Source organism: Sceloporus occidentalis, unplaced genomic scaffold (genome assembly GCF_023333645.1).
Source record: "Sceloporus occidentalis isolate IW3139 unplaced genomic scaffold, rSceOcc1.0.p SCAF_126, whole genome shotgun sequence".
Classification (NCBI taxonomy): Eukaryota; Metazoa; Chordata; class Lepidosauria; order Squamata; family Phrynosomatidae; genus Sceloporus; species Sceloporus occidentalis.
In genome coordinates, this window is record NW_028317106.1 from 544,940 (window position 1) to 566,081 (window position 21,142).

General features: G+C 52.9%; 2 protein-coding genes across 2 annotated transcripts; one reads left to right on the plus strand and one right to left on the minus strand.

Moving 5' to 3' along the window:
• Positions 1–623: 623 nt before the first annotated feature.
• LOC149281895 (monocarboxylate transporter 7-like) lies at positions 624–4,035 on the minus strand. The gene is made up of 5 exons (XM_089498811.1): positions 3,810–4,035; positions 3,432–3,575; positions 2,864–2,992; positions 1,646–2,458; positions 624–898 (listed from the first exon to the last, which is right to left on the minus strand). Exons 1-5 carry the CDS (start codon positions 4,033–4,035, stop codon positions 624–626), a joined length of 1,587 nt encoding a protein of 528 aa, XP_089354937.1.
• A 7,655-nt stretch (positions 4,036–11,690) lies between these two features.
• LOC149281896 (arylsulfatase G-like) lies at positions 11,691–20,176 on the plus strand. The gene is made up of 12 exons (XM_089498812.1): positions 11,691–11,817; positions 13,057–13,345; positions 14,129–14,316; positions 14,434–14,481; positions 14,647–14,761; positions 15,135–15,269; positions 16,007–16,188; positions 17,011–17,091; positions 17,601–17,709; positions 19,363–19,483; positions 19,714–19,804; positions 19,884–20,176. The coding sequence occupies exons 1-12, from the start codon at positions 11,691–11,693 to the stop codon at positions 20,174–20,176; spliced, it is 1,779 nt and encodes a 592-aa protein (XP_089354938.1).
• The last annotated feature ends 966 nt before the right edge of the window (positions 20,177–21,142 follow it).

Sequence of the window (21,142 nt, forward strand, 5' to 3'; positions counted from 1 at the left end):
ATGTCTCAGGAAGTTTATTTCAAGGCATATGTTCCAGAACGGTATCGTTACAGTCATTGCGTTAAAATACTACGTGTATAAAAGAGAAAGACCTGAGGCACTATAGGAATATTGCAACGTTCCTACAGAATGTAAAATAAAAGAGGAGCGGGGCGAGCGTCGCCCGTCCGCTCAGCAGCGTGTCCTAAAATCTCACGTCATAAATATTTGGTCTGCGTTAAAAACAAGGAGCAGGTAATGACTTCAGTGTCTCTGGTTACAGATGCAGCAGCACGTCTCATACTAATAAAATACATGGTAAATAGCAAATTAACCCCGTCGTCTTGCCAACGAGTCCGGCAGGGCTAGCATTGGCCCGGCGTCACGCGTGGTCCTCGTTTGTTACACGGAAGGCATTGCATGCAGACCCCGTCGGGTGGTGGCGGGGCGAGTACTAGACAGACTCTGCACGCAGTGTGAATTAAAAGCCATCATGGTCGGTGAAGTTATTCTCTTTGGAAAGTAAATACCCCGCCGGCATCGGCGTACGTGAGCTGGATGTAGAAACCCGCCACGTTTATAGTCTTCCTTCCCTTTTTTTGAGTGTTCGATTAAATCTTGCGTTTTCGGAGAGAAATTACATTCTAATTTGGCCCGTTTAAGGGCTTAATACTCGAAGGGCTCTCGTTGAGACTCTGGCAGCTTTTGCCGAGCCCCAAGTCCACCTCCAGGAAGTCTTCCGGCGTGTCGAGCGGCTCGTGGCATTTCACGGACTCCATCGGCACGGCCTCGGGCTTCCTCCGGCATAGTCCTTTTTTGCACGGCCTTACCAAAGCCAGGCACGCGGCGGCAAGGACCATCCCGACGGCACAGGAGTAAAATGCCGAGGCGTAGTCTTGTGTCCAGTCGACCAGCATACCTGACGGGAGGGAGAAAGGGGGGGGGGGGGGAATGGTTAATACGCTTAAGGAACCAATGAAACGCATCAGATGCATGACATCCGCGTCCCACCTTTACAAAACGATTCAAGTATTTCACCCCGATCCACCGACCCCAGAAAGATACCCGACGCTCTCTAGCCGGGGCAGCTTCCAGAATGTCTAATAGCACAATGCATCTATCTGGGCATTTATATGGCATGCCTAGGACAGGGCAGCACAGAGAAATTCCTAATTTAACCCCTGGACTGAGGGACATGGCTCTGCTGGGCCCATGTGGCTAACGAGAGGACAATCTGTAAGCAGGAACCCCCGCTAAGGACACACAGCGCGCTTTAAAACCGTATCGACCGGCTCGGCGCTGTGACCGGGGTCGATGACCGATGCGGAAAGACAGTTAATTATTGCATTATCCGAGATTAAAGTCCAGAGCAGGAGGTAACTAACCTCATGCACCAAACGAGCGCCCTCAAAAACTTTATGGGATGCACCCGCTTTATCAGTTACAGAGGTGACCCTTATTGGAGGAAGTATTTTGTACCCCTAAATTTGTAAGGGGGGGTGGGCGCTAACCCTCGCTTCTGATTGAAGGCAGAGACCCCGCTGTCAAGAATAGATGCAGCGAGTGAGAGCAGGTGAAGGGGAGACGCTGAGAAGCTGCAGCAGGAGAGATGCACAGCACTTAAGAGGAATCAGGAAAGCGGTGGCTACGACTTAACGTTTCTTACCTCCCAGCGGTGGTCCTGCCAGTCCAGAAAGGCTCTGAATGAACACATAGACGCCAACCCCAGATGACATCTTCTCAATGCCAACGATGTCCTCTTCAGCAATCAAAGGGATGTGGCTGCCGGCCACGCTGCCCAACATGCAGCCAAAGAACACGCTACATGTCATCAGTCCCCAAAAGTCATAGGCAAACGCGAAGGCAATGAGGGCCAGGCACAGGAGGACGACGAAGATCAGCTCAATGTAAATCTTGTTGATCGGTTTCTTAGTTAGGATCAACCCGGCGCCGATCCTCCCGAAGACCTCGGCGATCGCCATGCCCGACAGCATGTAGGCCGACAGGTCCTTGTCGATGCCCAGACTCAGGCTGAGGGGAATGATGTACAGAGAAGGTGCAAAGAAGCCAAGAGTGGCGAAGAGTCCGAAAAGTGCATAGCATATAAAACTGGGATTTCTCAACACGGAGAAGTCCAGGAGAGGGGCGGCTTTCTCTTTAGGTTCCCGTTTCTCCAGCGTCTCCTTTTTGTTCACTTCTTCTACTGGCTTTTCAGGCTTCGTGTCGGTCGCTTCATTCTTGGGTGAGGTAGATACTTCGACTCCAGAGTCTATGGAATCTAGAGATGTGAGCGTTTGCTCGTTTTCAAGCATGTAGGTAGTCTCTTGGTTGTCGGTGTTTACAGACCCTTTGCGTTCCTCCTGGGGTTTGATGACTATGGGCCGCAGCAGGGCTCCGCAGACCACGATGTTCAGCTGCAGAGCGCCGACGGTCAGCAGGCAGTACCTCCAGCCGATGTGCTCGTTTAGTGCGGTGATGGCTGAGAGGAGCAAACAGGAGGCATTCGAAGATTAAGAATCACATTAATAAGCGAAACTCACAGCTCGACATCCCGATTCCCGACACCAGTTACACATGATCTTTAATAAAAGCCCCCAGCTTTACCCCAACCGCTCCCCACCCAGTGTACCAATGCAGCCCCTCGTAGCGTTTGTAGCGGTGTTAGTGGTTTGGACGGTTTTGTGAATATTACGGTATAAGAACACGGATAATATCTGAACGGCCGGACCACGTCCGAGGACAACGAGGGGTACAAGTATTTCGGAGAGGCCGGCTGCGAATGGCTTCGATCCAACCCGGGGAGGGAAGGTTAGAGGATAAGAGCTACAGGAGGCAGAAAGACCAGTTTCTCAACTGTCGTCACAAACAGAAGCTGGAAAGTTACCTGGCGCAAACGCGAAGACGGCAAAACATTCCCCGGTGGAAGCGATCGCCATGACCAGGGAGCGCCGCTTGTCGAAGTACAGAGACAAGATGGTGACGGTCGGCAGGAAGCTGAGACAGAAACCGAGTCCTGCAGAAGAAAGAGTAATGGCGCATCGTTAGAAGGGAGTCTTTACCAAAGGAGCCTCATTCATCACGTCCTCGCCGGCAGCAGCCCCGAGCTCAGGGACCCGGCGGATTTCAGGCATACCGGTCTGCACTCACACGAGGGGAACCAGCAGACGGACATTCTCAGTGTTTACTCGTTACAGTCGGACGAGGGTCACATCAGGTTAAACACCCAACGCACGGAAGGTCATCAGGTAACAGGCAGCTTCATGGTGGGAGTACCCCCCCCCGGCAATTAAAGGGCCACGATCACTGCCGGATATTACGGTGCTCTACAAACCAAGGAATTATTATCCGGGGCAATTAAATTTTCCTACTTCATGTTTGATCTCCGCAGGAAACAAGGTCATTATTTTTGAGATTAGCAGCCGTGGAATTAGTGAAGGAGGAGGAGAACTCACCAGACACGATCCCGATGGTGATGTACATTTCGACCACGTTGCGTGCAAATGAGCCGAGGATCATTCCCAGGCTGATGAGGAATCCGCCGACCATCACCACTGGCCGGTGCCCGAATCTGTTGCTCAGCACGGTGGAGAGGGGAGCTGCAGCAAAGAGACAACACTCGTCATTCCAGCTCTCCAAACACGGACTGTCGAGTGGGGCAACCGCAAAAGGAATTAGGCTCTTGGGGGCAGATTTTTGGTGGTACTAATAATGGTCACCGTCAGATGGAAGCCCTCACAGAATAGGGGCCAGAGAACATAGCACCCCAAACGAGTCCGGCTCCCCCCCTACGAGGAGAATGAAGACGGCCATAGAGAGGCCGCGGCTCTTACCGGTGAACGTGAGGACGAAGACACAGATGGAGACGATCCACGATATGCGGCTGTTGCTCTCGTCGAAGTAGACCATGAGCTCGTTGAAGAAGACCCCAAACGATTTGATCACTCCGTACGTAAACATTTCCACGAAGAAAAAGGCCGCGGCGACTGCCCACCCCCAGCCGCCGTCAGGCACTTTGGTGTAGACGTTGGCGCCGGCGCACTTCTCCATGGCTCGCATCTTCAGCCTGAGGAGAGGACACAGAAGGACAGTCAGAGCCGGGGGTTCCACCGGGTGACCCGCGTCGCCCGCTAAACTTACACCGCCAACCAGGCGAGCGCCAGGATCTCGCCAACCCAGGACCGCCGGCTAAACGTTAGGAGCCCGAGGCGCGCGCAGGGTTAACACGGAGCGTCTGCTTTTCTTCCACTTAGCGGTGGAACGCGGCGGGATCCTCCGCAGCCGGATTATGTTACTGCGGCAGACTTTCCGAGTTTATACGAGAGGTGCAGCGGGAGTGTGGGGTCCCCGCACCCTTCCCCCAATAATGCAGGGGGGGCACTTTATAGAGTGCGCCAGTACATCACCCCCACCAGCGCAGCGGGGGCAGTGATTGGTGCGCTGCGTCAGGGGCTCATGTACGCGCGGGGAGCGGGGCACGCGGATGATGCGAGCGCTCCGTACAACGGGGGATCAGGACGGCCACCGCGGAGCATCATTTAGGTCACCGTGACTAGGCAGGCAGTTTAACCCTTTCACGGTAAGGACTCGCTATACTCATTCATTAGTAATTAAACTTTACATAAAGCAGCATAAGGGCGACACGGCACGCGCTCAGACAGGCTAACAAGTGCAGGCGCTCTCGCACGAGACCGTCCAGTGACATCATCACTCTGCAGATCTCTCCTGCGCTCCGCTCCTTGCGGGCACAGAGTGCTGCGGGGCACTAGCGGAGCCAGGGCAGCAAAGCACTGTATAAACTACACCGGATGCCAACACTTTCATCCCCAAAAACAACAGTTCATTGACAAGAACAAATGTTTCTTAGATGAGTAGACACTCAGACAGCAAGTACACGAGCAGGCGAGTTACACGCGTGTGCAGCACACAAACATACATTAACTCTCAACACTCCTTCACCAAACCCCCAAAAGTGAACCCCAGATAATGGGTCTGGGGGACCCCGGCCACTCACAGGGCAAGGGGTGTACTCACTCTACTCACACTCTGAGTCACAGGCAGGCAGCCACCAGTGGTCTACTCACACTCCCGGGGCAGGCAGGCACCAGTGGTCTACTCACTCACACTCCCAGGGCAGGCAGGCACCAGTGGTCTACTCACTCACACTCCCAGGGCAGGCAGGCACCAGTGGTCTACTCACTCACACTCCCGGGGCAGGCAGCTGCCGGTGGTGTACTCACTCACACTCCCAGGACAGGTAGGCAGGCAGGCAGCCAGCCACCGGTGGTGTACCCACTCACACTCCCAGGGCAGGCAGCTGCCAGTGGCATACTCACTCGCACTCCCAGGACAGGCAGGCAGGCAGGCACTGGTGGTGTACTCACTAACTCTCACTCCCAGGGCAGGCAGGCACCGGTGGTGTACTCACTTGCACTCCCAGAGCAGGTGTTGTCCTCACTCAGATGGTATCCTCGGGCTGAGTGCTGCTGTCCCCCACCGTGCCCTCTATCTCATGCCAGTGTGCTCCGTCTCGTACTCAGCCTCGGTTTATATACCGGCTGTAGCCGGTCTGTTTCATGAGGACGCGCACCGGGAGCGCGCAATCACTCTACACCCCCCCCCTCACGGGGGCGCGCGGCGGTAAGGGAAGGGTTAACCCGCGGGAACGTGGCAGCCCGGTGCCTCTCGTCGCCGACTGCTATTAGATTGCGAGCTCAGAGGGCATGTGAGGTCAACAAGGGTCACTGCAGGGCCTGGCACAGTGCCACCACGGTGCTGCCCTTACCGGCACCCAGCAGGTGCCGGGGGGGAATAATAACCATGTACGCAACCAGTGCCAGGGTAGTGGGAATAATACCCCGGAGCAGCGCGGCCCGTGTGGCGCAGTCGCCATGGAGACCGGTGATGCTGCTGCCCGGCAGGTACCGCTTCCTCATAATGTTTTCCTCTCCTCGTTTCACTGCGGTCTGCGCGCGCCGCCTGCCATTAACCCCTCCCCTGCCGCGGCGGGGCTAAGGCGCGTCCCGGATAGTTGGTAGCGCGCGAGGCGGGTGCGCGGGGAGATGTTCGTTCAGTCCGGGTAGAACAGGTTCCCGCCGGTCAGGAGAAGGAGGAGGAAGCTGCAGATAACACCGGCTTCCGACACCCGGGGGAGGGGCGGGAACACCAATGCCCAGCGGGTATTATTGGCAGGACATTGTGTAAAGGGTTAATTAGGCTGTGAGGGGTATACAGATGATTGAAGGGGTTAAACGTTTGGGGTGACCCCGGTGTCAGTGGGCCTGAGAATCCCACGAACCCATATTAATTTGTCTTTTATGACATCGTAATCCTGTGTGTTTGCGGCGCGGTGAAGCGTGATGGGCGAGCGAATGGGGGTACAAACACCTCCTGTGGAAGCTATTTGATTGGCCAGAGCAGGAGGTGCGGCCGGCGTCTCACGGTCCGGCGCTCGGTGGTCGCATGTAATTTTGCCAAAAGGAGACTTTTATTCCCCAATGAACTCGCAGCCGGACGCGGGGACCACGAGCTCTGATTCGTGCACCTGGGTGTGCGCCCCCCCCGCTGAAAGTACATGCGAGTGCGCGACACACCAAAGGGTTAATCTGGAATAAAGAGGGGAATACATAGGTGAAACGCGTGGCGGCCGCCGTCTAGACAGTATTTATAAGGAATATATAGGTGAAACACGTGGCGGGGGCCGTATAGACAGTATTTATATGGAATATATAGGTGAAACGCGTGGCGGGGGCCGTATAGACAGTATTTATATGGAATATATAGGTGAAACGCGTGGCGGGGGCCGTATAGACAGTATTTATAAGGAATATATAGGTGAAACGCGTGGCGGTGGCCGTATAGACAGTATTTATAAGGAATATATAGGTGAAACGCATGGCGGCCGCCGTCTAGACAGTATTTATAAGGAATATATAGGTGAAACACGTGGCGGGGGCCGTATAGACAGTATTTATATGGAATATATAGGTGAAACACGTGGCGGGGGCCGTATAGACAGTATTTATAAGGAATATATAGGTGAAACGCGTGGCGGTGGCCGTATAGACAGTATTTATATGGAATATATAGGTGAAACGCGTGGCGGGGGCCGTATAGACAGTATTTATATGGAATATATAGGTGAAACGCGTGGCGGGGGCCGTATAGACAGTATTTATATGGAATATATAGGTGAAACGTGTGGCGACCGCCGTATAGACAGTATTTATAAGGAATATATAGGTGAAACGCGTGGCGGTGGCCGTATAGACAGTATTTATAAGGAATATATAGGTGAAACGCGTGGCGGTGGCCGTATAGACAGTATTTATAAGGAATATATAGGTGAAACGCGTGGCGGTGGCCGTATAGACAGTATTTATATGGAATATATAGGTGAAACGCGTGGCGGCGGCCGTATAGACAGTATTTATATGGAATATATAGGTGAAACGCGTGGCAGCTGCCGTATAGACAGTATTTATATGGAATATATAGGTGAAACGCGTGGCGGGGGCCGTATAGACAGTATTTATATGGAATATATAGGTGAAACGCGTGGCGGCGGCCGTATAGACAGTATTTATATGGGATATATAGGTGAAACGCGTGGCGGCGGCTGTATAGACAGTATTTATATGGGATATATAGGTGAAACGCGTGGCGGGGGCCGTATAGACAGTATTTATAAGGGATATATAGGTGAAGCGCGTGGTGGCGGCCGTATAGACAGTATTTATTTGGAATATATAGGTGAAACGTGTGGCAGCGGCCGTATAGACAGTATTTATATATATATAGGTGAAACGCGTGGCGGCGGCCGTATAGACAGTATTTATATATATGGGTGAAACGCGTGGCGGCGGCCATATAGACAGTATTTATATAGATATATAGGTGAAACGCGTGGCGGCGGCCATATAGACAGTATTTATATAGATATATAGGTGAAACGTGTGGCGCCGTCCGTATAGACAGTATTTATATGGAATATATAGGTGAAACGCGTGGTGGCGGCCGTATAGACAGCATTTATAAAGGATATATAGGTGAAACGCGTGGTGGCGGCCGTATAGACAGCATTTATAAAGGATATATAGGTGAAGCGCGTGGCGGCGGCCGTATAGACAGCTTTTATAAGGAATATATAGGTGAAACGCGTGGCAGCGGCCGTATAGACAGTATTTATAAGGGATATATAGGTGAAACGCGTGGTGGCGGCCGTATAGACGCCGGTAATGAGGAATATATAGGTTTCCTGGTGATGCCGGGGTTTTAGCGCTGGCTCTTGGGCCGCGGGGGCCGGATGGGTCGCCGTCTCGCGTGTTTCCTTGTAAAGGATTTAACGCGTGTGGATCAGTCCAAGGCCGCCCGGCTCCCTGATTCAGGACGGGGCGCATCGGCTCTTTCTAAGAAAGAAACAACCCCCCCCCAGGACTGAGAGGAGAGCTCGGCAGGTGAGGAGGAGACCCACGGGGGTCACCGGGAGACCACGGGGGTCACCAGGGCCGCTCCGGCTACCAAAGGGTTACGATGGATTTCAAAAGAATGGGGAATGAAATCGATTCTAATCAGCTCTGTAGAAACACTTTAAGGAAAGGCCTCCCCACTGAGGTGGTGCAGAGCTGGGGGCAGCTTGGCCGGAGTTACCTCCCCCTCCAAAACTGGCCCGCTTGGGCCGTGTTTTATTTGTAGGCGCGTTTGTGTCACGTTACGTGGCATGTCTCGGGGTTTATAGTGCCCCGCTTGGCTGGCCGCTTGTGCCGTGACCTGCCAGCTGCCGCCGGTGCGTGTTCTCGTGTGTTCTTTATGGCTTCTTGGTTTGGATGAGGTAATCAAGGCTTTTGGCAAAGGGTTAATCTCTTCTCGGGGTATAAACTGGTGCAGGAATCATGCCGCGCCGGCCCTTTAACCGCCGCTGTGTTGTGAGAATAGGTTTCATTACACGGTGGGTCAAAGGTTTAAAAGCAGATAACTCTGGCTGGGTGTGTTGGGATTGTGCACCCGGCCCGGTGTAACGACCGCGCCATCCCACCGCACCCGGCGTAATCCTCCACCTCCTTAATGAATGAATTAGTGTTCCTTGGCTTCGCTGCGTAACACGTTACCCTGCTGGCTACGGCTTCATCCCACCCGGCATATTCCCGAGATAATGACCCAGATGCTGCGCAGAGCCGGTATGGGATCGGTGCTGTTACTGTAGCTGCGACGCACAACCGCGTGTTTGTTGCGTGGATGTGTGAAGCCGTTGATGTGTTGACCCCCCCACACACCAGTGTTGTGGTCTGGCTCTGCGGGTTCTTTGTATTGGAAGGGAGCTTTGGTGCCGCTGGCAGACCCCAGACGCTTGTGTTGGCAGCAATGGCTGCCCATAGAGATCCAAGGCTAGCAGCGACGGCACGTGGCATTCCAGCTCCTTCACATATAAGTCATGTGACGGCAGAAATAATTGGCCGCCTCGAGGCCGTGGCACTCCATTGACTCTTGTGAGCTGTGCCCCCCAGTTTAATCACCCTACTGGTTCCAAAACATGGTACCCTGCCACTTTCATGGACCACGTGGCTGTTGCTCATTTAACATGTAGCTACGTGTGATAATGTATACTTTTTTATATAAACCCGTTCAGATGGATTCAATTATATGGGGAGGGGGGGTTACGTGTTCTGGGCCAGCAAGCTTTGGGTTAAGACCTTTATTGTTAACGGGCCTCCCGGCTGCTGTATATAGCAGTAACGTTGTGCGGCTGATGCGTTTTGTGGAAGGCGTCGGGCAGCGCGTGGGATTCGGAATCAGGAGCTGCGGACGTGGGGCTCGTGGATCCCGTCACATGAGCCCCGTTTAGGAGAAGCGACCCGCTTGCAGGGCTGCAGACCGATATGTGATACCGGGATAGACGCCGTGTTTACCGTGATACAGATCTGTCTGCGCTCTTCTGTAATATCACACGTTAAAGTCCCGGCTGCGTTGGCACGCGCTGTAAAAACGTTAATCCTCCCCGAGATCGTTTTTATTAAAGAAAATCACTAAGTAGGATGTTTACTGCAAAAAAGAAACGTCTTCTAATCCCTTTTAGCAACTTTTTATTAAGTGAAATAAAGTCCAAAGTTTGCGACGTGGCTCGGAGCGTCTGAATATGGCCCATTTCGGTTAAATTGGGATTATTGGTATTTATATGATGGGCCCAAAGAGTCATGTGACATTGTGTGGCCCTCGCAGGTCACCTGTATATTTTGGGATTTAAATCTATAAGGGATCCAATTAGCAATTGGGAGGTCTGGATTAGTTACATGTCGGGAATCGGGGAGGCTTGGTTAGGTACATGTCAGGAATCGGGGAGGCTCGGTTAGGTACATGTTGGGAATCGGGGGACTGGGTTAGGTACATGTCGGGAATCGGGGAGGCTGGGTTAGGTACATGTCGGGAATCGGGGAGGCTGGGTTAGGTACATGTCGGGAATCGGGAGGCTGGGTTAGGTACATGTCGGGAATCGGGAGGCTCGGTTAGGTACATGTCGGGAATCGGGGAGGCTGGGATAGGTACATGTCGGGAATCGGGAGGCTCGGTTAGGTACATGTTGGGAATCGGGGAGGCTGGGTTAGGTACATGTAGGGAATCAGGAGGCTCGGTTAGGTACATGTTGGGAATCGGGGAGGCTGGGTTAGGTACATGTTGGGAATCGGGGAGGCTCGGTTAGGTACATGTCGGGAATCGGGGAGGCTGGGTTAGGTACATGTTGGGAATCGGGGAGGCTGGGTTAGTTGAGACTTTGTAAGGCTGTCCACCCCTTGGACCTCTGGCCGGACCTCTCTTAGAAATCTTGATTTTAGAATTGAACAGAGAATTTGGGATTCGTTTACCCTGAAGTGCCTGAAATTACCATAACTAAAAATAAATCCCTTCCTGGCGGCTGCCATTCCCATCACGGGGGGGGGGTTGTTGGGGGGCAGATGTGAGCTGGAGGGGCAGCCATGGTGATGGATATCGGTTTGGACACATCTGGAAGCTGCAGTTGAGTTATTTATCCAGATGTTTCCTATTCTTATCGCTGCCAGAGACTGATTACCACCCCCGCTGGCCGGCTGGCCCGGTCACACGCATTAGCAGGTTTGGGATCAGGCGTCCAAGAAGCCTCCGGATCCCACATCTGGATTCCCACATCTTGCTCGTGGAGGGATGGTGGCACAGACTAGGCCAGCCATCCAGGTGCTGAGGACTACAACTCCTATCACCATATACCAAATCTGTTTGAATTCCGGACATCCGTCGCCTCCCTGCTGCCATTTGCCTGCGAGGCGTTCCTGGCTGCCAATGAGTTAAATGTTCCTGATATGGAGAAGGGCCCTTGAACATCAACAGCCGTGTGCGTGTAAACACGGTCCCTCCTGGAGCTGCAGACACAGGCGTGACGTGTGGAATTCCTTTCAGGGAAGCGTCCTCTGGATTCGGAGAAGCCGAGTTCTGTACCTGAGGTTAATCCGTCTCTATTAGCAGGAACCGGTTAGTTGTTGTCATGGGGGGGGGGGTCATCGTCTCTTCCGTCACTCTGACAAAGCAACACCAGAAACCAGACAATGGCGCTCCAGCTCCGGCCACCTCACGTCTCAGGACTGTCACAAACCACGGTGTCTCGTGTTCTTCCTCCCCTTATTGTGCTGTAGCCAGCGTGGGGCGCGTTATACGCAGTGTTAATGTATTTCAGGGGATGCTCGCTAAGCATGCGCAGGAGCGCAGCTGTCTCTTATCTCATCTCGCAGGAGCGTTTGGAAAGACAGATGTCTATCTGCCAGCCGCTCTCCACGTTATTCCGGGACGTAAAACACTGCTGGGGGTTTTCTGCCACCGGTAAACCTCACCCTACGTGCCGGCGCGGGCAGGAAAACCTGCGCGGGTCGCCTCCTCCGGGTCGGCTCCCAGGGAACACCGAAGGTTACTTGAAAGCGGTAGCCGCGGCCATTTATTTTAAGGGGATTTTGTTGCTCTGTGGATATGATGTCATACCCCGACTCATTCCATCATCAAGCCCCAAAATGATGGGGAGGGGGGAGTTATGGAGACGTGAACTCGGGCAACTCAACCAGACTTTCTCCAGCCAAACAGCCCCAGTGACCACTTTATTTCTGTCACCAGAGTTACTTTGTAGAAGAAAAGTAAAATGTGATTTCCTCTTCTAGGAGGAGGGAAGAGGATCGACGCGGATCTTCAGGTGTCGGCCGGCTCGGTAAACAGATGCCGCTTATTATTTGGCCAGCCCGCTCCTGTGTTGCTTTTGGCGATTGTGAGACGGTCCTGTAAGTTACCAACAACATCTACAAAAGAAATAAAACAACGCTTTGATGGGGCAGGTATCACCTGCCGTGTATAAACGGCCCGTAATATTTACACAGCTCGGCCAGCTGCCCGTCGGAAATCTTGCACAAGCTCCGGATCAGGTTGGTCTTTGATGTTGGCCGTGGTTACTCAAGCATCGGGTGCTCTTTGCCTTCTTGTTAGTCCCAACTGGGACAGCGGACCTTCTAAGTGCGGACGCAGCAAAATAATCTGGAAAACATCGTTGGTCGTAACCCCGAGTGCCAGAACTCCGTGTTACTTCGGGACGACTCGTCTCGGAACATTAACTTTTATCACCAGCGCTGTCCCGCTTAACGAATCGGCTGCGTCACAGCAATCCCCTCGTTCCATGTATAAGGCCGGTTCCATAATGCGCTGTATATGATAACCGATCGTGAGCGGCCCTCGTTACAGGAAGACGCTGGCTGCCGTACCGAACACCAAAGTAAAGAAGGATATTTATCGGGAGCAGACAGGCTGCCGGGAGCTTCTTCTCGACGATCAGCTCACGGACGGTTCTCTGTCTGTAAGGAGAGTGTAAGCTCCGTGGACTCAATGCCTTTAATCGCTCTCGGCGTTACGTGGCATATATCGCTCGTTTCCGCATATACCGGATCACGCTGGGTTTTTGGCCAAAAATGATTGCTTGCGTCCTTAATGGGTGTAAAGCAAGAAAACCCTTTCCCATCATCTTAGAGTTTAGTGAAATGCCCCGAACATTGAACGCATTGACCCCGGTTCTTTTTCTTTTAGGATCCTGCTTTATTCCCGTCGCTGCGGATTCTCTCGCTTCCGCCAGATCCGAGGCCGCTCGCCCGTCCCCGAACATGCCGCTTGTGCCCGTCCTCGGGAAGCCTTTGCTGGGGATGATCCTTTTCTGCTGCTTTCTCCGCGTTTGGGTTCCAAATTCCAGGCGCGCAGAAAAGCCGAACTTCGTGGTGATTCTAGCAGACGACGTCGGCTGGGGAGATCTCGGTGCAAACGTGGCGGGATCTACGTCGGATACTCCGAACCTGGACAGAATGGCTTCCCAGGGAATGCGGTAATTATGGCTGCTCTTTCATTTCTTCTGTTCTAATCGACGTATATGGAGCTCGGTACGGAGGCAGAGCCCGCTGTCTGGTGCCCCAGGAGAGTTTATGTGAAAACCGAATCTTGTACCAAATCCACTCCGGTTCAGATCTCCGGTCTATAATTCATAAATCTAGCACGTGGCCGACCCTGGTCTTTCTTCTCCCCGGGGTGCCTCCTTTATTCTGTCCTCTCGATCCAGCGAAATGAACGTTTTCACTTCACCGCGTGGTCCTCGGTGGTCGGAAGAGTCCTGATCTAGGAGAAGATATCGTGAGACTTCCTTCTCAAGCCGCCTTGGGTTTGCCTGACTTGTTTCTTGTGTTCGATGTGAACGTCTGAGCCCCGGGGTCTGGGATAACACAGGGACCCCCTGTTAGCGCATATGTGTGGCCCCTTTGTGTGCGGTTCCACTCACTGCGACCAACGTGAAATCGGCGTGTGGGGGAAATGAAGCGCGGTCGCCCCCCCCCCCCCCCGGCGCAGATGCCAAAGACGGCCTGATGCCTCGTTCTCGGCGGTGATACAGAAATCTAAACCAAATGTTATGAAAATGTGTTTAAAAAACATTATTTATTAAGAGGGAATGAGAGAAAGCGAGGATGTAGCAGATAACCAGCAGATAAGAGCTACGGCCCAGGCGGGCCGGATCAGGACAGGTTTAAATTATCCAGGAGTTCTTTGGGTATGAGGTCTTGTCGCCGTCGTGTTTTTACGTAAAGCTGCATTTTTACCAATAATGTTGTATTTTCAGTTTCGTGGATTTCCACGCGGCTGCCTCCACCTGCTCCCCGTCACGCGCCTCCCTGCTTACCGGGAGACTGGGAATTCGGAACGGGGTCACCCACAACTTTGCCGTGACCTCGGTCGGCGGGCTGCCCCTCAATGAGACCACCCTGGCCGACGTTTTAAAGCAAGCTGGCTACAGGACGGGACTTATAGGTAGAGTTTGGGCCGGTACCGAGAGCCGTCTTGGACCCCCTGCGTGATTCCTGCGATGTTTCTTGCGCATGCACGCAGCCCGGGTTATGCGTAGAACCGTGTGCTTTTTATTTTCAGGTAAATGGCACTTGGGGCATCACGGCAGATACCACCCCAACTTCCGCGGTAAGCCTGGAATGAGGTGGGCTCCATACTGAGGGTTTCTATAGGGGAGTCACATGACCCTGTGTACAGTCTTTAGTACTCTGTGCCGGGGTGCTACGTACCCCACCCCCTGGGGCAGGTCTGGGGCTTTTACCTCATTTTTCTGACGTTGTTTCCTTGTTCCAGGTTTTGATTATTTCTACGGGATCCCGTATAGCAATGATATGGGCTGCACGGACCACCCAGGATATGACCTCCCTCCGTGCCCCCCGTGCCCTATGCTCCCAGAGACACGGGGAAGGTATAAAGTGACGTGTTATATATTGTGGGTGCAGGAACTCATAGAAAAACACCAAGATACTTGTTTAACTGGGGTCTTATCACCATAGCAACTGAATGAAATTGGACCACTACACTGGTTGCTACGGAGATAAGACCACCAGCTCTTTGGAACACTTTGTGTTTCCTCTACCCTTGGAGACATCCGTTGACTCCCTTGAGGTTAGTGCGCCATTTAGTAGACCTGTGCCGGTCACTGGTGGCCCTGAGTACCCTGTAGGGGGCTGGAAGGACGTTCTGTGGCCATTAAGCCGCCGCCGGTGGTGTAAGTAACGACCCGTGGGGTTTACCGTCTCACTTTTCATGTAACCTGTAACCCGGCGTTTGTCCTGCAGCCGGCGAGGAGGGTGCTTTACCGACCTGGCGCTCCCTCTCATGGAGAACTCGGCGATCGTGGAGCAGCCGGTCACCCTGAGCAGTCTGCCGGCCACGTACGTGCGCAAAGCCACGGACTTCATGAACGAGGCGACGTGAGTGATTTCTCAAAATCCCAAAACAGGACTTTTCAGACCCGAGGAGATGAGATCCCGTGTCTGGCGGCGCTCTTGGCACGTGCCCAGGGGCGAGTCCCCAAACCCAGGCATTGCTAAACCTTTCCTGCTGGTTTTCTCCGGCCGTGGCCTGTTCCCGTGGGCTGGATGAAGCTGCGTCGTTTGCTGCGCTCAGCAGAAGTTCAGGTGGCGACTCGTGCCAAAGAGCTTCGTCAAACATCTCCCCGTCTCTGACAGATCGGCATCGCGGGATGTCGTGTGAGGACATGATTACAGCCGGAGCCACGAGGGAGCTCGTGGCAGTGAGAGTGTTAATGTGTGCATTGTGTGGATACATCGGCCCCTTCATATTGCAGATTAACCCTTCTTGCTCCCCCTGCTATGGCCCCAGGTCTAGACACCTCTGCTGTACTAATGAGCACCGCTGGCTCGTGGCCACATCCGGTGCAGTATGAGGGTTTTGCGTGTTTGCCGCGCAGGTTCCCATGTGCTGCGTTGTGTCCCCGGGACCTCCACCTGTGGTCTGACCCTGGGACAAGGCACCTAGCCCAGCGTCTGTGGATCCTGCTGGGGGCAGGATGGGCTGAAACCCCCCCCGGGCTGCCGGATTGTGAAATCGATGCCTCTCTGTGGGCTCGTAACCCTTTGGTCGCTGGAGGGCTGTTCTAACGAATGCTTCCCTGCTCGTCATAGCGGTTTTTGTGTTTCACATGCAGTGGCCTCGGTCAGCCGTTCTTCCTGTACGTGGCTCTGGCTCACATGCACGTGCCGCTCTCCGCGGGGCCGGGACCCCCTACGCCGTATTCTGCCGGCCTGCGACAGATGGATCTAATGGTGGAGCAGATAAGAGCGGAGGCGTTCAGCGCCGGGCGCACTAACACCCTGCTCTGGTTCACAGGTAACCGCGGCCGCAGGTGTGTTATCATTTATCGTTTATGTAATTTATCAATAATATCATTACTATCATTATCATTAATATCATTATCATTTATTATCATTAATATCATTATCATTTATTATCATTAATATCATTTATCATTTATAATCATTAATATCATTTATCATTAATATCATTATCATTTATCATTATTATCATTAATATCATTTATCATTTATAATCATTAATATCATTTATCATTATTATCATTAATATCATTATCATTTATTATCATTAATATCATTATCATTTATTATCATTAATATCATTATCATTTATCATTATTATCATTATTATTATCATTATCATTACTATCATTATCATTTATTATCATTAATATCATTTATCATTATTATCATTATTATTATTATCATTATCATTAATATCATTATCATTTATTATCATTAATATCATTTATCATTATCATTAATATCATTATCATTTATCATTATTATCATTATTATTATCATTAATATCTTATCATTTATAATCATTAATATCATTTATCATTATTATCATTAATATAATTTCATTATTATCATTAATATCATTATCATTTATCATTATTATCATTAATATCATTTATCATTATTATCATTATTATTATCATTAATATCATTATCATTAATATCATTATCATTTATCATTATTATCATTATTATTAATATCATTATTATCATTATCATTATTATTAATATCATTATTATCATAATAATCATGGATATTTATAAGAAAATGAAAGCCGTCTGATCAGTGGATATTCAATATTCCCAAATATTGCAGGTGACAACGGACCGTGGGCTCAGAAATGTGACTTTGCGGGAAGCGTGGGGCCGTTTGTGGGCGCGTGGCAGACCAGGCAAGGTGCAAACCCTCTTACTTTATGACTAAAGCCGGGGCTGGGATTCTGTTTCTGTAAACGATGTAAGAAATGCACTGTGCCCGGTTCCTGCCCCCGGTTCCTGCCCCCGGTTCCTGCCCCGGTTCCTACCTCCGGTTCCTGCGCCCGGTTAACACTTGACATGGAATCAGAAAAACGCCACGGTAGCCGCGTGGCATATTTGGTCCCTACATATATCCCAGGGCTGTGGGTCCCTCGGAATGATGTCTCGCGAGGAGGTCTCGGGGCTTGTAGTGAGTTCTAGATGTTCCGTGTCAGAGAACGTTCGCCGGGTTCTGATGATTCCGTCTCTAGAATCTGGAAGATTCTATATGAATAGAGCTGCAGGGATCGGTGTTACGTGGCAGGGCCGTGCACTCCGTCACTAAGCAGTGACCTAGCTTGGGGGGGCACTCTGTGCCGGGGCGCGCATGGCTGCGTGGTTTGGGGGCGATCATACGTGTAACATTTTATCCGCGTCCTGCGTTTCTAGGCGGGAGCTCCGCAAAGCAGACCACGTGGGAGGGCGGCCATCGCGTTCCAGCCGTGGTCTACTGGCCGGAGAGGACTCCGCGGAACGTCACCAGCGCAGCCCTGCTGAGGTACGGGGAGCAGCGCTAACCAGACGAGTACAACCGGGGGCGTCTCTGGGAGCACGAGGGTTAATGCTTTATGCGCCCCGCTCAGGGCGCCGGGTTCTGGCCGTGTCCACGGATTCCCGCGATCTCCGCTTGTTCAGCTGGAACGTGTTACAAGCTCATGTTTGTCTGGCCACATCAGATCACATGTAAGGCATGACCTGTAACACGGACTTACACGTGTCACCGTAACGGGCCCTTCGATGGATTTCTGGGGCCACAGAACCCTGGAAGCCAATAATTGCCTCTTTCCAACCTGGCAAAAAATCCTCCAGCCCCTTATTTGCCCCGGCTTTGTAGACCCCGTGTTCAGAGCACTCTCGGTGCGGGGATGTCTCGCTGCTGTCTCCCGGCAGGGATGTCTGCACTCTCACCCGCTCGGTGCGGGGATATCTCGCTGCCGTCTCTTGGGAGTGATGTCTGCGCTCTCGTTCGGTGCGGGGATGTCTCGCTGCCGTCTCTTGGCAGTGATTTCTGCGCTCTCTTGCTCGGTGCGGGGATGTCTCGCTGCCGTCTCTTGGCAGTGATTTCTGCGCTCTCTTGCTCGGTGCGGGGATGTCTCGCAGTGATTTCTGCGCTCTCGCTCGGTGCAGGGATGCCTCGCTGCCGTCTCCCGGCAGTGATTTCTGCGCTCTCGGTCGGTGCAGGGATGCCTCGCTGCCGTCTCCCGGCAGTGATTTCTGCGCTCTCGCTCGGTGCAGGGATGCCTCGCTGCCGTCTCCCGGCAGTGATTTCTGCGCTCTCGCTCGGTGCAGGGATGCCTCGCTGCCGTCTCCCGGCAGTGATTTCTGCGCTCTCGGTCGGTGCAGGGATGCCTCGCTGCCGTCTCCCGGCAGTGATTTCTGCGCTCTCGCTCGGTGCAGGGATGCCTCGCTGCCGTCTCCCGGCAGTGATTTCTGCGCTCTCGGTCGGTGCAGGGATGCCTCGCTGCCGTCTCCCGGCAGTGATTTCTGCGCTCTCGGTCGGTGCAGGGATGCCTCGCTGCCGTCTCCCGGCAGTGATTTCTGCGCTCTCGCTCGGTGCAGGGATGCCTCGCTGCCGTCTCCCGGCAGTGATTTCTGCGCTCTCGCTCGGTGCAGGGATGCCTCGCTGCCGTCTCCCGGCAGTGATTTCTGCGCTCTCGGTCGGTGCAGGGATGCCTCGCTGCCGTCTCTCGGCAGTGATGTCTGCGCTGAACGCCTCGGCGTGCCGGTTCAGGCGATGTTTGTTTAGCGGGGTCTCTGCGAACACAAAGGCCGAGACTGTTCCCGCGCCCAGACGCTGCCCGTGGCCGCTCACGCCATTGTTTATTGTGCTGGCCTCAGAATAGAGAGATTTAAAGCCACTTACTGCCGTCTGGTTTAGTAGCAGTCCGTCCAGTGCCAAGCCAGTAATAACAACACGGCCCCCAGTAAACCACAGCAGCCACAAATGGGGTTCGGCCATCTTTACGAACATTAACGGCTCCATCACTGCTTACCCGGGGTATAAATCCATGTGTCGGGCCACCTGTTTGCAAGCAGGGATTGTGTTTCTGCATTGCCGGTCCCAGTCCTCGAGGATTCTCACGGGTCACTCGCGTTATATCTGCACTTATAACATCTCTGACGCCCCGGCTAACAGCTGCTTCTCCTTCAGCCTTTTAGACGTATTCCCCACCTTGGCGTCTCTGGCAGACGCGGCTTTACCGACCGGCAGACGCTTTGACGGCAAAGACGTGTCGGACGTTTTGTGTGGCCATTCCCAGGCCGGTCACAGGGTAAGCGAGAGACTCGCGTGACGGCGTGAGACAGCCTCCGCTTTCCAGGAACCGAGGACACGGCCTTCCCCGGACGCGTCAGGGAACTCGCAGGGAGCGGACCTGGCGATTTATTCCTCCCCTTGTTTGTGTGGTCCCCCCGTGTCTCTGTGTGTGGTCCCCCGTGTCTCTCTGTGTTGCCGCTGCATGATACATAACTGCCGCTCTCTCTCCCCCCCCTCTCTCTCCAGATACTTTATCACCCAAACAGCGGGGCGGCCGGCAGATTTGGGCAGATAGCCGCGGTGCGCGTGGACCGGCACAAGGGATTTTATACCACGGGTAACGCCGCGCTACTTGTCTCCGTTTTGAAGTCGTCACGGGCTTTACTGTGACTGAACGCTTTCTTATTTAAATCCAGGGGGAGCATTGTCCTGTGGGGGCCGCCTGGGGCCGGAGCGCCGCCACGACCCGCCACTGGTGTTTAACCTGCAGCGAGACCCGAGGGAAGCCGGCGCGCTCGACCCGAGGAGCGAGGAGTATCTGGCGGTGCTGCCCGAGCTGACGAAAGCCATTGAGAGTCTCTCCGCGGACGTCCTGGCAGACAACGTGTCCGTGGCGGATTACTCTCAGCAAAGCTCCGCCGCTCTGTGCTGCGACCCGGCGCGCGTCGTCTGCCGCTGCAGCCATCACAACGCCTTTTCACCGAACTGAAGCAGAACGCAATGCCTGGTAAGCGACCCTCGCCGCGGGGGGCCGACTCGCTGCCGGCTTTAGACGCTTTCTAGGAAAACGCTTATCTACCGGCAGATAAGGATAGTGTTCTGTACCCAGTGCCTTCACCCCGCCGCACCCACGCCTGCGTTATTATACAGCATCGGTTACGCAACACCTTATAGATCCCTGGGAGATCTCCCCTAGAGTATTGTGGTCAGGTCTATAGAGCAGATCCCAATTTATAGATCCCTGGGAGATCTCCTGTACAGTATTGTGATCCATTCGATAGAGCAGATCCCAGGAGGACCTAGAGAGCGGCCGTCGTCTGCCGGTGCGCTGGCGGCGCTCATTGTGTGCCGAGGACACGGCTTCTAAGCGACGCTTTTCCCAGGCCGGCTCCTTCCACGTTTTCAGCCTTTCCACGGAGAACGGACGCTTTCACCGGGTGAGTAAGAGATTCCTGCCCAGAACGGGCGCTAAATACGGGGAGTTTTGGTAAAAAAAAAGGACAAAAACATTCTTACGACAAAACCGCAGACATCGGCAATAACTACGTGTGACGGTGCACGGCGTTTGATGCAAACCTTTTATTTATCCGCAATGTATTTCTTTTTTTTTGAATTCCATGTAAAATGCATTTTGTGGGGATAAAATACTAGTATTTATATTATAACTAAAATTCATACATTTAGATATATTCTGGGTCTCCTAGATGTACATTTATACAAAGAAAAATAGCATAAATTAAAGAAAACCATTTCTAGAAAAGGATAAATATCAGAATGCGGTTTCTTTGACGCCATAATATAGCCCCCCCCCCGCCCTAAATTGATTGCTCTAGCGGCTGCCTGCGCGACGATCCTCCGCATGTCCCCAATCTTGCAGCGTCGGCCCCCGGCTCCACGTCACGGCCCGTCGTCTCGGACCTTCTGACTTCCGCGGCACAAACTTATCTACCAAAAT